This window comes from Seriola dumerili, unplaced genomic scaffold (assembly GCF_002260705.1).
Source record: "Seriola dumerili isolate Sdu_G_001 unplaced genomic scaffold, Sdu_1.0 BDQW01000458.1, whole genome shotgun sequence".
Classification (NCBI taxonomy): domain Eukaryota; kingdom Metazoa; phylum Chordata; class Actinopteri; order Carangiformes; family Carangidae; genus Seriola; species Seriola dumerili.
In genome coordinates this window covers 855,906-872,344 of record NW_019174713.1, presented here as the reverse complement: position 1 = coordinate 872,344, position 16,439 = coordinate 855,906, and the positions used below count along the sequence as shown (strand labels likewise).

Sequence of the window (16,439 nt, the reverse complement as noted above, 5' to 3'; positions counted from 1 at the left end):
TAAAGACGTCATAGTATATTGAGGCCTGAAAATTGAAAAAAACAACATACTATAGCATGGCCTGAAAATTGAAAAAAACGACATAGTATAGTATGGCAAAAAAGTGAAAAAACAACAAAGTTTAATAAGGTATAAAAACATCATATTATAATAACATTTAAAGACGTCATAGTATATTGAGGCCTGAAAATTGAAAAAAACGACATACTATAGTATGGCCTGAAAATTGAAAAAAACGACATAGTATAGTATGGCAAAAAAAATGAAAAAACAACAAAGTTTAATAAGGTATAAAAACATCAAAAAACATCATATTATAATAAAATATAAAGACGTCATAGTATATTGGGGCCTTAAAATTTAAAAAAACGACATAGTATAGTATGGCAAAAATAGTGAAAAAACGACATAGTATAGTATGGTTTAAAAACATAAAAAAATGTCATATTATAATAAAATATAAAGACGTCATAGTATATTGAGGCCTGAAAATTGAAAAAACAACATACTATAGTATGGCCTGAAAATTGAAAAAACAACATACTATAGTATGGCCTGAAAATTGAAAAAACAACATACTATAGTATGGCCTGAAAATTGAAAAAACAACATACTATAGTATGGCCTGAAAATTGAAAAAACAACATACTATAGTATGGCCTGAAAATTGAAAAAACAACATACTATAGTATGGCCTGAAAATTGAAAAAACAACATACTATAGTATGGCCTGAAAATTGAAAAAACAACATACTATAGTATGGCCTGAAAATTGAAAAAACAACATACTATAGTATGGCCTGAAAATTGAAAAAACAACATACTATAGTATGGCCTGAAAATTGAAAAAACAACATACTATAGTATGGCCTGAAAATTGAAAAAACAACATACTATAGTATGGCCTGAAAATTGAAAAAACAACATACTATAGTATGGCCTGAAAATTGAAAAAAACAACATAGTATAGTTAAGGTATAAAAAGTCAAAAACACCTCACAGTATAGTAAGGCATAAAAAGTCAAAAAATGTCATAGTGTATAGTAAGGCATAAAAAGGTATAGAAACATCATAGTATAGTTAAGGTATAAAAATGAAAAAAGAACCATTGTATAGTAAGGCATAAAAAGTTATAGAAACGTCATAGTGTAGTAAAGTATAAAAAGTCAAAAAAACTTCATAAAAACATCATAGTATAGTTAAGGTATAAAAAGTCAAAAACACCTGACAGTATGGTAAGGCATAAAAAGTCAGAAAAACGTCATAGTATAGTAGGTCAAAAAAGGTATGGAAACGTCATAGTATAGTCAAGGATGAAAAGTCATAAAAACATCATAGTATAGTAAGGAATAAAAAGTCATAAAAACTTCATAGTCCAGTAAGGTAAAAAAATGTCATAGTATAGTAAGGCATTATTATCTATGAATTTTGTAATTAAACAGGTTTCATTGAATAACTTTTAATGAGCAATTCACTGCCCCTTAACAAACTCACCTTTCCGCATTATGAACAACAAAACAAAAACGATTAATAAACGTGTCTATAACGCCCGACAGGCCGTCTTGCAATTTGGGCTGTAGGACTGCAATGCACTCCTGGCATCCAATGAAGGTGCGACAGCAGAGACGCAGGAGTTGATATTAACACAACAAAGATGAGGAATTTCTGACAGTCTCATGAAAGAGATGATACACTTATACACATACACTGTGTAGTCTTCCTAAATCCTTTGTGAGTCCACAAATCAGTGTTTCCTCTGTATTCATTTAACAGTGGTGTGCCCCCAGAGAAAGGAAAGTATGACCACTGCAAGAGAAAATCAATAGGGTAGAAATATTTTAAGCAGTATTTGGTGTAATTGACATAGAATTTTGACTGAGTTGACTTAAGCTGGAGCACAACAATACAAAACAGTAGTAATTGAAATCCCGTGATGGGAGTGTAGACACTGATGGTGGATGTGAAGGGGTGAAGAGCAATGGATGAAAATGCAGGACTTCTGAGGTCAGGGGGGGGGCAGATGAACGCTTGTCCTGATTCAACTGTGTGTACAGACGTGAACAGACATTCCCTTTTATGAACTCTGATCCCCAAATACGTGACACATTTTTTATCCATCTCAAACCATACCTGGCATATGTGCTGCAGCGCGGATCTCACTGTCACCCAAAATTCATAAACTCTAGTTTCTGAGTGTGTTCAGGCTTTTGAGTTAGTGACAGAAAAGACCTGCTGCGTTCAGAGCCTGTTAATGACCTGGTCACTGTGGTTGGCACCATGTTGAAAAATGAATTGTTTTTCCAATAACATTTGTCATTAATACTTAAGTCAAAATCATGGTTATAATTGTGCCCTTGGATTTATGGCGCTTGATGTATTGACTGTTTGGATAAGTTTTGCCTACAAGGGTTTGGAGCATGAGAACTGTAAAGGGCATCCTTAAATTTCTGTACAACAGTATAAAACCAAACATGTCCCACCTCCTCACCTACATCACTGAACCACAAGACAAACCGAACACCTCCCCAGTACTGCACACTTCTCCCACCAGTGGATTGTCCTGACTTTCTCAAAAAGTAAATAATCTGTATCGTCATATTATATCACTTCGTTTAACCAAATAAAAAATAAAAAGATTGTGCTATAACTGATGTGTCTAGTTGGCTACTTGATGCACATCTAGTTTTAACTGTACATGTTTCAAACTTGAGCTTAAAGCTAATATTTCAATACTCATCGCAGTTGACTGTCAAAGCCACAGTTAGAAATGTATATCTGAACCTCTCGGAACCTCTAAGGATTCGATATGTGACAGAAAGGTTCGGCTGTTTCGAAGTCACCTGTTCACACCTGCGTGGCTTCCATGTGGCTCCACTGCAATGTGGAAAGAAGACAATTGTTATTTCACTGGAAATAAAATTGTTACAATAAAGTGTGTGTTTGTCATGGTTCAAAAGTATGTGAGGAGAGACACAGTTGGCCTCTAATCTGGACTACAACTGAAAAGGAAAAAATCCAGAGTGGACAGACAAGTAACAGAGAACATATCCATCGAGTTGTTCTTAGAAAATCTTTCTGTATTTACAGGTTTTTGAACAGACAAGCAGATACAGACAAAGAGTGCTTATATACAGAGCAGCACAAGATGTTAAAATGAGTGCTAAAACAATATGGTATTTACAGGTGGACTACAGCGGAAAATACAGACTAGGAACAAGTTTTATCACAAAACTTCTGGTACTCTACACAGTATCACAAAGTCCATGAACTGTACAGTTAAAAACCAAAAAATGGTAAATCTACATGAAATCCAATGTTTCTCCAATTGAGAGGCACTGAATTATATATATTTACATTATATATACATTTCATAGTGTATAAGCATGTATGTTTTCATACATATATAGCTACCTGTGGTGCAAAAGCAGCAAAAGAAATTAGAATGTATGGAATTCAATACTACAAAATAAAGGGTCTGTGCTAAATGGGATGACTGACAGAGTAATGTTACACCATACATAACTAATATACTGGCAAAAAGAAAAACTGAGCAAAGCTAAATAATGTTGCTCAAACTCCTAACAGTCTGAAGTGAACAGAAGGTTCCTGTCAGTCAGTCAAAAACAGAAGAGATTGTCAATAATACTTCAAGTTCATGCAAAGATATAAACCATTAAAAATGAAAAAATAAACTTTTCCCTGTTGACCAACCAGCTGTGCAGCTTTCCCTTCATTGTGACTCGGAAGGTGCAAAACAAAAGGAGGGAGGGCGGGACTTCCTGTGCGGGTTATGGAACAGAGTTGGAGTGCAGTACGGGCACTTGGTGGGGAGGGACAGTCTCAGCGTCGGCCTCATCCTGGCTGGAGGGGCTGCTCACTGTGGCAGTGTTGGGCAGTGGCGGTGGTAGTGGTGGTGCGGAGGTGGAGTTGGGGGCGGTGTTGGTTGTGGTGCTGGCTGCATTGCTGCTGGTGGTGGTGTTAGCACAACTGGCGGCAGGTGTGGCAGTCTGCTCCTCTTTGGGCTGCTTACTGGCGAACTCCGTGATGCTGAAGACGAACTGGAGGCAGCCCAGTTTGATGTAGCTGCCGTGGTGGAGCAGGGCCGTGCCCTCCCAGCCCGCCCCGCTGCCTCCAATCAGGCTGGAGCTGCTCGCCTTGCAGGTGCACGACAGCTCGGAGCCGCCCTGAGGCTGGCTGCTCATCACTCCGCCAGCCGGCAACAGACCCATCACAGAGCTGGGACCCTCGCCTTCCTCACGCTTCTTACTGCGACCTGCACGGAGAGCACAGGGAGGAAATTAGGGACGTGACCTTTATCATTACAATTTAGAAACAGAAGGCGGAAACAACAGCAGTAAAAGCTCTGAGATGAAAGAGAAGAACAAATACAGGTTGTCTATTCCATTAGAGATGATGACATCAAGGAGCAATACAGCTGTGATGCCAGTAAAGTGTGCGATCACACCAACTAACCAAATTCAATTCATTTGAATGCAATGATAATGATTAGCAGATTTGTTCATGGCAGTGCCGTATTCCATATTCAATTCTGGTTCATTTTGATATGCAAACTTTGCACCGCGCACCAACAGCAAATGGTGTAATCATAGTTGAACCTCTGAAGAGTTGAAAATGGAGAAAACTTTAGATATAATCACACATTTAGTAGAAGCAGTAGGCTTTAGTGTAACTGGCTGCTTTTGAATATAACTGCTTCCTTTTTCGTCTGAGCTTGTTGAGGCGTGTTAGCCAAACACAGTCAGCTGTGGTGGCTGCTGCTTGCTCATCTCCATCCAGACTACCTCTCTAAAATGTAGATTTTCTGACTCCATCAGGGTAGCGATCGACAAAGCTTCTTTTCAGAGTCACAGATGCTACCTCCATGTTTTTCTACACTGCTGCCTAATAGGGTCAAATGTGTCAGATGATAATCGATGTGGTGCTACAGACAAATCCCTGGCCTACAAAGAAGGGAACATGCTTGTTTGGTACAAGCCCCAACAAAAATCACATCATCATTTGCATATTTTTTTTTTTTTACAGTGAAATTTAAATCCAAAGATGAACACTCCAACTGAAATCCTGACTCATATCACTATATCTGCCAAAAAAAATTTGGATGGATTTTTATTGTGTGTATTGTTCCTCTTGGATTCAATGGGAAAGGTAGTGTGCACATATAATAAGAGCCTGCTTGGTGAAGCGTTTTGTCAAAACAGCAATAAACTGAAAAATAAGGTTGAGGATTGTGCCCCCTAGAGGCAGGATGGGGAGTTGGTTCCCTCCTGCTGTGATCACCTCTCAAACCACACAAACTATGAATACCTGACAGAGCTTTCACAAACAAGTGTGTAAGAATGAGATGAACTCACGGATGATGCCTTGGACTTTGGCCACGAGGCCGCTGGGTAAAGACGGCGAGGCCTTCTCGGAGAAGTCACACGAGTAGAGGACGTTGTCCACTGTGGTGCCGTGCTCACTGTAGTTGAGCAGCTCGTAATGCTTGGTATTCTACAGAGAACACACACACACACACACACACACACACACACACACACACACACAGACGCAGAGCATTTATACCATGTCCAACAGCAGCAGCACTTCCATGTGTTTAATAGACAGAGGTGGAGAAGTGCAGTCCATACCTCATCATAGAAAATACAGGCGTGTTTCCCCGATATGTAGTTGCAATGACCGTAGTTTGTAAGGCACACGTCCATGTCAGCACCTTCACAAAAAAATTATTTTAATTAAATTAAAAAGTTGTGAAAAAAATATGAATAATGTTCGTCTTCATGCAGCGCTGCCTCACTACAGACATCAGGTGTATTTAGTCTCTTGTTGGTCTAAATGTCATTTCCTCTTTCAGCTGTTGCCAATGCATTACCCAAGTTTTGGTCCAGACACCAAAACAATAATTTATATATTTAGAAATACCAAATTTTGCGGGGAACTTTTCTCCATTGGTGTATAAATTAAATTTGTCTTAAAATATGTTCAGATCTTTATCTCAGTTACAATTATGAACAGTTGTTCTTGTCCACATTGAAAACATCATTCAAACAGTCACAGCTGACTAAAGCTGTGAGCAAAGCTAACTGCAGTCAGGAGTTATCAGTCCTGGAGTCCACTCAGTGAAACCAGATTAGAGCTGTGGGTTAGAGACACTCTGAGATGTTTGTCGTGAGGCCTGAAGAAGAGTTGATGAGCATGAAGCTGAAAGAGTCACAGAGTTTATATCTTCATCAGTCCAGTCAGACAAACTGTCTGTAAATGGAGATGATTCACTTCCGTGGCTACTCCCTCTAGAAGTGGACATCCAGCTAAGGTTGAAATGAATCTCAACTGTCCACAACACGACTGGAAAATGTTTCAACACACGGTGATCAACGTGCCTAGCACCAGGGCATCAGTCACACTATTCACAATATCTCTATCACTGTACAGAAGCAGAGTCCGCAGTTCTTACCAGATCCAATGTATAATGTCCTGTAGCACATGCTGACTGCTCCTCCTTTTCCTGTCAGAGGGTAGAAGACAGCTCGGGCTTGCACCTTCTTCTGACCTGGTGGGAAGACGTTCAGGTTTTTAAACTATGGAAGCAACTTCCAGGAAACACAACTGTCGGAGGGTGAGGTTGGTGTCTTACCGTCGGGGTGGGGTGATGGGGTTTTGGGGGTGTCGCTGGTCGCTGGGGGAAGCAGAGCCCTGGGGGCTTTGGGAGGGAAAAGCTGCTGGATCCTCTGCCAGGCCAAGAGCTTGATCATGTCAGCATCCAGTTTGTCCAGCTCGATCCCTACACGCAAACACACACACACAGTCATTAGAAGCTAATTCTACCATTTCGACCAGACCACAGCGGTTCAGTATCATCACATCCCCCTGCTGAGTGAGCACACCCACCTCCATCCTCATCCTTTCCATCTTTCATGCAGCCGGACAGGTTGGCGATGGAGGACAGAGCGCTGGGCAGCATCGAGTCCATCAGTCCAGCTCCAGTCTTTATGTCTGTGGAGGAGAAACAGGCAGGGACAACATGAGGTCATCCACCTGAGACTGATCTGGAGGTTTGCTCACTGACGGTTGAGTGGATGGAAACTTCATTCATTCATTCATTCATTTATGTACAACAACCTCTTTATCTATATACTTAGTGTATAATATACTTTAACTACATACTTAACTATTTAAATGTGTTTTTGTTTGCTGCCTCCTAAGACTCACTTCAGCTTGAAACAACTGGGAAATTGTTGCCAGTGGCCACCAGAGGGAGCTGTTAGGCAACAGTCTGCTGTAAAGTTTTGCCCTGTATCTCAGTGAGAGTGGAGACCAGAGGAAAGTGAAAACCTCATTAACAAGCTGCAACAATGACCACAGACGTGATTCAACACCCTTCAACATGTCAAGTCTCACAAAAGTAGGATTCAGTTAAATATCTCACTATGTAGAATTACCATGTTTTTATAACCATTTCTGCCTCTGGACAACCTCAGCCCTTATTTCTATTCAGGTGGACTCTAACTTTCCAACACACATATTCAAAGCAGCACCGCTCTGTTTGCTAAAACCTCCCCCTCCCACTTGTTAGATATCCGATAATTATCAATTAATGTGATGATTATTTTCTTGATGAATGAAACATGACAACAGACCAACGATGACCTCGAGGAGGTGCTAACATTAATAATTGGTTAATTAATCAGAGTTTTAATTTGCTCCATTTATCTATATGCACTTGTTTTCCATGTTTGAACTCGGCAGGTGAAACAAGGCAACAGACAAACTTCTTTAGGCCAGTTCATGGTTCTGTGCTGCCAGAGAAAAGACGCTTTAGATCTCAAATTAAGTGGCAAACAAATGAGCTTTAGATTTAATGAAAGTGGGAATGAAGTAGGAAATAGGTAGAAGACTACAGTTCTTGTTCATGTTCCTGAGATATCAGGAGGAAAAAACATTGTTCTCTGGACTAAATCATTTCGTCATTTCATTATTTTCCTCTAGTTTTTTCCGGACACTATCTGTCTCTACATCTTGTGTTTTCTAGGATTTGGGAGAATCAGGTTAAACAAGCACTTTAGGCCTAATGTGAGTACTTGACTTTATGTAGCTTTAGCTGCTGGTACTGATGTATGATCACTTCCCAAAACTTTCATTCAACATGATGGAATGTCAAATAAAAGGCTGTGATTTGTCATTTTCAGTATTTTTTGTACATTTTTCACACTAAATAATGAATAAAAATACATGTATCAACAAATGAATAAATGAGTTATTATTAGACTGCTATGGATGAAATCCCTGGAGAAGCTCCAATGAACCTGGGAAGCTACACAGTGGTGAGTGGTTTATTGCCTCATGTTTACCTGGAGTAGGTGATGATAATCCCAGCTTGGTTGAGTCGCGCTCCTGGTTGCCTTTAGGTGGCGTGTCTGAGCGGGCACTGCTGGTGATGGAGTAGGAGCGGGTTTCGTTGCTGGTCATACACTGGGCCTCCTGGAGCACCGTCTGGTTCCTGTGGTTTTGCTGGCTGCCGTGGGGCCATATCGTCGGAGCAGTGGGGCAGATTTTCTGAGTGCAGGCCTCCTTAGTGCTTTCAGGCTCCTTTTTTACTGTTTCTGCACCTATGTGGTTCACCAGAGCAGAGGCAGGAGCTGAGTCTGGGGGTGTTGTACTGGGCTTCACTCTGCACTGCAGCTCCACCTGCCTGCAGGAGTCTGAGGAACTGTGACAGTCTACTGGTCCGTTGGCTTTGGGAGGCTGCCGCTCCTCTGCTAGAGGTCCGTTGGGTTTCCTACAGTTCTGACATGACGTCATGCTGCATTTACAAACACCCAGCTCTGCTGGGGTGTCCCTTGAAAGAGACGCCCCCTGGGGGTTGTCAGGTGTACTGCAGGGTTTAGAGCAGGGGTCGGGGGAAGAAGTCCTTCCTAAAGAGGCCTGAGTTTTCATGTCCTCTGATGTTACACATGACTTAGCGCTGGCTTTCTGCTCTGACTCCGACTCTGCTGACGACGTGACTGATGACAGAGCGGATGGTGTGGATGAAGCCTTTTGCTTGATGGATAGGTGTCGCATGATGCTGCACTGGAGGGCGATGACATCCTGAAGCCACTGTTCAACACAGCACAACCATGTTTTATTACACAAGAAGCAACCATCAATCCTGTCCTGTCTAATGGACACATTCATATCACAGGAAGAGGCAAGACTGTCATTTTTCTTTTGATGCAATATTTTGAATTAAGTTAGAGCTCATGGTTGATGGGCACCGTTTATTCTACCTATCCAGAGTCAGTGGGAAAAAGAATCATGTAGGTCTGAGTACAGTGTCAGTACACAGCTGCAGCTATAACTATTTATCAGCCTTAAATATCTTTTTAAGCTCTGTATGTAGTTCAGTTATCAGCAGGAACAAGTGCTTCTACTGCAGAGACATGAATCTTGTTTATATGCAAAGTTGTTTTCTACACTTATCAGGCTTGCTAATGCTAACATTAGCAGTACAACCTGGGGTTATGGTTAGCCAGTGGTCTGCTTCTTATGTTTGATGCAGCACCTGCTTCCTGTCGGGGCGTTAACTCACAACCTGCACCTCTGAGTCCTGCCTGTTTCCTCATTGTAAAGGACGATGAACTGAACTTTCAAATCCAAGCAGACAGGTTTAAGCTCAGAGCGTATACTTCCTCTTGAAGTGAAAGGCTTTTGTTCTGCTTACCTCCTGCTGCTCAGCCTCTGTGGTGAGGTGCTTTGAGGGCTGATGGTCAGGAACGCCGCTACAGACCAGCTCTAGCTGGTGCACTCCAGCAGGGTGCAGCATGGGGGGAGGGTTCTGGTAGTGGGACTTGATGGCATCTGGCACCTGAGAACAAAGAGTGATTGTTAGAAATAACTTGAATTTAAATTTTCAAACATATTCAAATGTCTTTGAATGAACAGGGAATCTCACATATTGATTGTGTGCCCTGCCAAAAATTGATTAACACGTGTGTAGCCAGCAGCCGGTCTACCTTAATGGTCTTCTTGTTGTGCTGGAGGTTGGTGCGCCGGTTAGGTGCGTTCTGACGATGGACTCTACGTAGGAAGTCCAACTTGACGGCGTGCTGCGACATCCTGTCCTGGAACTGGTCGAAGAGTTGACAGCGGCTGGACAGGCTCAGGGTCTTCTGGTTCAGCTACACATGAGACAAACGTTTGAAATGTCAAACTAATGATTTGTTGCATCATCTAGGCTGAGACAAAATACCAAGAAAGAAAAAGTTTGTTTAGCTCCGAGCCAAGGCCACGCCTCTTACCACTAAGTGCTCTACATGGTTTGGACACATCCATTTGCCAGCAGGTAGAGCTGTGAGTGGAGGGTCCAGACAGTCCATGTGGAACAGGAGGGGACAATAATCACACTGGATCAGTGGAGCCAACCTGCAACTCCTGTGTGAGGAAACACAAGGAAATCAGTTAGATATATGAAAATATATAAAGATGTCAGGTCTGTGAGTTCATCTGTGTACTCGACATATATCTGTTTATTACCGACCTGTTGCATGAAAAGCAGACTTTGACTGGTAGAGGGACGAGACCATTAGGATCCAGTTCATGCTGAGGTCTCCTGAACGGCTTCCCTAGTAACTCCTCTTTTCTCCTCCGTTTACTGCTACCTGGAAACCAAACAAGAGGAACATCTGATAAACAATCCAACCCAGATATCCTAATAATAGTAATAATAATAATAATAATAATGATCTGTATTTACAGAGTGTGTTTCTAATCCCTCATTACAAAGGTCAATCAATAAAAATCAAGTAAAAGCAGGAAAAGCTCTCAGATTAAAGTGTGTTTTCAGAAAAGATTTCTAGGGGGTCACTAATTCTGCTAAACTGATTTCTTCAGGCGGCTCGTTTCAGGGCTTTGACTGTGAATCATCCGTCACCTGTAGTTATCCTCTCATGTATTAAATATCTGAGTCACTTGGTACATTCCAGGACGCAGTACTTTGTTGTATCTACTTTCCAAAACTTGCTTCATTTACTTCTAGTTTTATTTTCTGGAATGTCAAGAGTTTCGTGCAAGACAGCAGGCGTTTACATTGTTTCTCCTTTCATTGTCACAATTCATCACCATCTGCAAAAAGACTTATTTGGAGCATTTATGCTGAAATTATCATAAGTGGCAGCTCTCTTAGTTACCAAGCCAGAGATGTTTGAAAAACAAGTTTTCACCTGCTGTTACACCAAGAAAACGGAATATTTACTGATGGTTGAGTTATCTGAACATTTATGAAAAAAAAATCTTAGTTATAGACAAGCTGGAATATCTGGGCTTTTTGATGGTAAAAATGTCATTTATATGTGGTTTGTAAACCACAGGACTATAATGAAATTCAGCAGAAAAACAGCACCCATTCTCTTCACCACACCCTGAATGTTTTCAGCTGCTTTTTTTCACCTTCACATTCGAACTGGTTGAAATAATCACACTATTCTTTCACAGTGGCAGTGTACGTTCTCTTAATGACTGACCTGGCAGCGCAGTGGTGCAGGTGAGCTCGCTGGGCAGCTGGAACTGTGTGGGGTTTCTCTCCATAGCAGCTGCTATTAGCAGCTGAAAGGGCCTCTTGAGGAGGCGTGGTGTCGGAGCGGAAAGCGTAGCACCGTCGAGCTCTGCGCCCTGAACTTCGTCTTCGGGTTCTGCTGCCTCCTCCTCCCCCTCGTTCTGCTCCTCAGAGGGGGTCGGAGTGGATGAGGTGTTGGAGGTGGGTGTCCCGGGCCTGCTGCTAGGCCTACTGCTCGTCCTGCGGTCCAAGAGGCGTACCTGGGCCACTCGTAAACCGGGTCCCGCTGCTCCGGCGCCAGGAGGAAGGCCATCGAGCCGCAGAGGGCCAGCATTGAGCTCCAGCTCCACGGCCGGGGATGCGGAGCGTTTAGACGAGGACCTTTCCGGCAGGCCGTTGGTCTGTTCCGACTTCTGCTCTCGCTTCTGATGGAAACGAAAACAAAAACACAAATCTATTCTCTGCACTTCAACAGCTGCGTGACAGTAACGTCAGTGGAGGATTGGAAGCGTAATAGAGGAGACCTGCCTCTCACCTTTTTCCTAACATTGCAGCGATGACACATCCATTCTCCTGGAGGAAGCATTTCTTCACTAAGAGGTGGGTTACTGTGGTAAGAGGATAAAACACAAGGGACCAGGTAAATGATTAATGCAAGAAAAGTAATAATTTAACATCCATCACATACAGTTAAGATGTGTTTCAATCATGCTGTCTCATTTTGATAGAAAACTCATTATTATTCACCACATTTCTGTAAAGAAAAAAACATACATTCATCTTTTTCTTGTTAATTACAGCCATATTCCTAGATCAGTTATCCAATATGCAAAGGTTGTATTAGAAGTTAACATAAAGCACTTAGATTTCTAAGCTTATATTCACTGAAAATAGTTACTATTCAGCCAGTAAACTCGTGGACTATAATTACATTACAATAAACAGGCAGATTATCCAAGTGCATGGTTTTCCCATTAAGGAACAAAAAAGAATGATATGAATAATATTCATAGGAGATTTCACGTATATAGATATATATATATATATAACAACAATAATTATACATTTACAAGTCAAGGTGGGGAACAATCTACAGCTCAAAATCTCCCATTCAAAAACAAACATGATCAAAAGTTACCTTTAAGATAAAACCCACTTATGCAGCAAGTTTCCTCCCAGTACAAGCACTGATGTGACACCATTAAAAACTGTGCAGATGAAGCCACTCACACGCCTGACCATATATAGATAAAACGTGCCTGCTCGTTCCCTAGAGACAGTTTGAACTCAACACGTCCAAATGCCAAAGTTAAAAAAAAAAAAAAAAATCATGCAAGCAGATGTTTAACGGAGAATTGTGCAAAGCGGCACCGGGAGAAAAGCTACAAAGAGACGACCTCTGCGACACGTCCGCAACAAACGCTGCCACGCCGCTACTCCATCTAAAAGAATGACAAAACATTTTGTGGTATTTATGAACCCTCTTTTTCTCAAAGCTTAATTTTAAAGGTTGGTAAAATGGCGGTGGAATAGGAAAAAAAAAAGAGCAGGGAGGTCGCCATATTGTAAACAGAGGCAGACTCGACTCCATTTTTAGCAGCAATGGCTCCACTGGCTGCAGCCACAACAGGAGGGGAGGACCGACTGCAAGCTGCTTCTAGCCGCTTTCACAGACCAGGCTACATGCACCCATTTCATTTAGCCCCTGTGTGTCTTATTAACGTGCTTCCCATTGACAATAACGAAAGAAATTTTACTCCGCAACTATGTGACTTACAACGATGAACGAGACACCATATATCAAATGGCACACACACTGGAAACATAACGGTTAGCTGCTGTAAGTTACTCGACACCGACACGGATCGAATTAGCAGTTGCTCTCCTTGCTGACCAAACTCCATTCAATAAACGTCCAATTTAATGTGCGCCTTTGGATGTACCAAACACAATGGAAACATGACTTCGAGGTGGCTTTTAATTAGTTTAATTAACAAATTAATACCTGCCAGTAATTCAACGCTATCGACTAAAATTCAACTTTACAAAGTGCTCCACAACGCTCACTATCGCCCTCCTCGGTTCAGCTCTATATGGGGGAGTACAGTGTGAATATGAGGGGAACCACCGATGACTGAGGTTGAAATTTCACTGATATAACCACGGTTTTATCTAGCGCATATGTGATATATATTTTGTACAACACTGCAGAGGGGCAGGATTCAAAACAAATACTTCCACTGACATTTCGCATGCTGATGTCTGTAGCACAAAAAAAATAACTTTACCATGGGGACAATCCTGAACAAGCACTAAGCATTTTTGCATGCAGCTAATGGGGAAACTGAGCATGCATTAATGGTGCGTTCTGCCTCTTTTGTTGATAAAACTTTAACTCACCAGCACTGGAGGTGGAAGGCTGCCGGACAGTGGTCACAACACAGCAGGTCTCCCCCCTCCCGGCAACTATCGCAGGTGTCGTGGTTGGTGGCCCTGCCGCTCCTTCGGACGTCTCTCACCAACTTCCGATTCCTCTTCTCTACCTCCTCGGACTTCGGGGGCGCCAGCAGTGTTTGGATTTGCTGTAAAAAAGTTGTTCAATTGCATGAGAGATCGCGGTTGCCCTGTTTTGATTGTTTGCCTACAGAGTTGGAAAATATGCAGCTCTGTGTTCGCTTTCATGCTAAGCTTAGGGGAGAGCGGTAATGTTAACTTGTGGCCTCCATTACCAGCCCAAACTATTGAGTTAGCTAGCCGAAATATGCGTGACAGCAGGCTACGGTGGTCTGCTGATAACCGCATTTCATATGATGAAAAATACATTAAAACATTAGCAGTAGGGGTATGTTTCACATAATCAAGGCCTTCGAGTAGAGCAACCTCACCTCCATTAAGCCCCCAGAGGTATCCAAATCGTACACAATCGTCGGGGTCTCCATTTTGTCCCACATTCATCCAGAAGCAGACGTTACAAAATTGAATTTGCAACACAAGTGCCAAACGGGCACACAACGATGAGAGTAAATCCCACAATAAATGTCTTTTTCCTAATGTTTTTGACCAGCGGATGGCTGGCCAAGCGATGCTAGCTATCGTTAGCTGGCTAAAGGAGCTAACTACGAAGGCAAGACGTCAACCAGTCAAGGTTGTGAAGCTAGCGGGCTCACTAGCTAGGTGCTGTTGGCCCAAAGAAAAGACACAAAAATCAACGATAATAGTGTGATTAAAACGCCGGATGCTTAGCACCACTTTTTCTATGGTAGTGCCAAGCCTACACACAGTATTTTATATTAATAGACTGTTGCTGCTGGCTACAAAATCCATCTGCGGCCTAGCTGGCCAGCCATGATTCTTGTTTCTGCTCCGGCAATAAGGAGCCCTGTAAATTTGCAAACCCCTCCGCTCCCATTGTCAACAGAAGACGTAACCAAAAATACAGAAGGACGTTCGGCGTGGCGCGGTCCAATGCACGGTTTCCGATAGCGTTCGGAAAGTATAATCCTCAAATCGGGTACGCGGAGATGCAAATTTTGTTGGTGTTATTGTTGTGAAAAAGCCTGTGCATCTACACTGGCTGCTAGCAACATCCTCTACCAATTGGCGCAACCGCGAACCGCCACGCGCGCATGCGCATTAGAACGGAAATAGATAACTGAAGCTAGCTACATTGGAACTAGGGGCGGCTAGCTCGCTGTAGCTACATTGTATCCGGCTACCGCTGTGCTGGAATTAAGCGGATAGATATCACTGTCAATGTCAGTCTACTTCTGCTACTAGCTGTTACTAGGCTACTGTCTCTGTACTGCCGTTACTGAGAGTAATACCAACAGCTGCTCGTGTCGGTAGCCATATTGCTAACGAGCGTTCCTGATATCTTTAAAGTCCACTATTAGCTGTTACCACTGAATCAGTAATACTGACCACTGCTTCTACAGTTTAATTATTATTATTACAGCTCGGACATTTACTGTAGTATTGTTGTTCCTAAAACAGGCATTTTCAGTTTCACTGATGTAATGGGAATGCTACGTCTGTACAAACACTAGGACGGTATTACAACAAATTCTTACCACAACTATTATTGTTACCGTAAGTGCCGCTACCACCATAACCAGCATCACAACCATCGCCACTAGGGGTAGTGCTTATGCCGTTAATAGTTAGTCGACATCTTGAGTAAGTTATTGACAGACATACTGAATAAAAATAGACATTTTGTGTTGAACAGAAAGCAAAGGAATTCATTAAATTAATAACAGAATAACAAAACAGCTTGAAGTGTGTACATATGTGCATGTGTAAGGATGTGTCCATTCTTTTAAATAAAAACAGAAAACAAATAACAACAAAACCAGATGTGTGCTTGTGGAGGAGATAAGATCCAGATGTGGGAATATCATCTGACAATCATGCTGTATAAGGGCCAGATTTGGGCCGTGGAACCGGGTGTTTACTGAGCCAGAAGAAAGCAAACATGGCCCAAATATGGGCCGCAGGGGCTGCCACAAGACCGGTCCTACTAACAGTTCTGTGTATAGTCGACTATACATACATTTTTTAAGAAATTGGGACAAATATAATAAATTGTTAAGATGACATTTTAAGTTTTCCTACTAATCAGAATACAAACATCCAATTCCTGGTATGCTGCATCACTGTGACAGCAACACTGTTCCATATAATCCAGGAGACTAAGATAAAGGTCAAAATTTTAATGCCAGGTTGTTTGAGGTGATCCTTCAGCCGCATCCCTGCCTCAGAGATGATGGGTAATACCTAGCCCTTGCCAGCAGATGGAGGCAGTGCTCTGTTATAGTATGTTGGTTCAGTTTGTTGAATTTAAAAGTGGACATTAGATGTTCATAAGTTCTATGTTAATATAAATTTCTTA

At 42.0% G+C, this 16,439-nt stretch overlaps 1 protein-coding gene across 1 annotated transcript; it reads right to left on the bottom strand.

The window, feature by feature from the left end:
- Window positions 1-3,063: 3,063 nt before the first annotated feature.
- phf12 (PHD finger protein 12) lies at window positions 3,064-15,111 on the bottom strand. The gene is made up of 15 exons (XM_022762987.1): window positions 14,434-15,111; window positions 13,949-14,130; window positions 12,084-12,156; window positions 11,517-11,973; window positions 10,535-10,655; window positions 10,296-10,428; window positions 10,011-10,175; window positions 9,719-9,862; window positions 8,367-9,114; window positions 6,907-7,011; window positions 6,653-6,799; window positions 6,473-6,568; window positions 5,649-5,731; window positions 5,373-5,511; window positions 3,064-4,273 (listed from the first exon to the last, which is right to left on the bottom strand). The coding sequence occupies exons 1-15, from the start codon at window positions 14,497-14,499 to the stop codon at window positions 3,789-3,791; spliced, it is 3,144 nt and encodes a 1,047-aa protein (XP_022618708.1). The 5' UTR covers window positions 14,500-15,111; the 3' UTR covers window positions 3,064-3,788.
- Window positions 15,112-16,439: the final 1,328 nt, after the last annotated feature.

What these genes read in the sequence shown, in the direction of transcription:
- phf12 (XM_022762987.1), bottom strand. Translation starts at nt 14,499, where the DNA reads ATGTGGGACAAAATGGAGACCCCGACGATTGTGTACGATTTGGATACC. An exon ending in GCCTTCCACCTCCAGTGCTG is followed by an intron (nt 12,157 to 13,948) that starts GTGAGTTAAAGT and finishes CTCTTACCACAG; the next exon opens with TAACCCACCTCTTAGTGAAG. An exon ending in GCTGCAATGTTAGGAAAAAG is followed by an intron (nt 11,974 to 12,083) that starts GTGAGAGGCAGG and finishes CGTTTCCATCAG; the next exon opens with AAGCGAGAGCAGAAGTCGGA.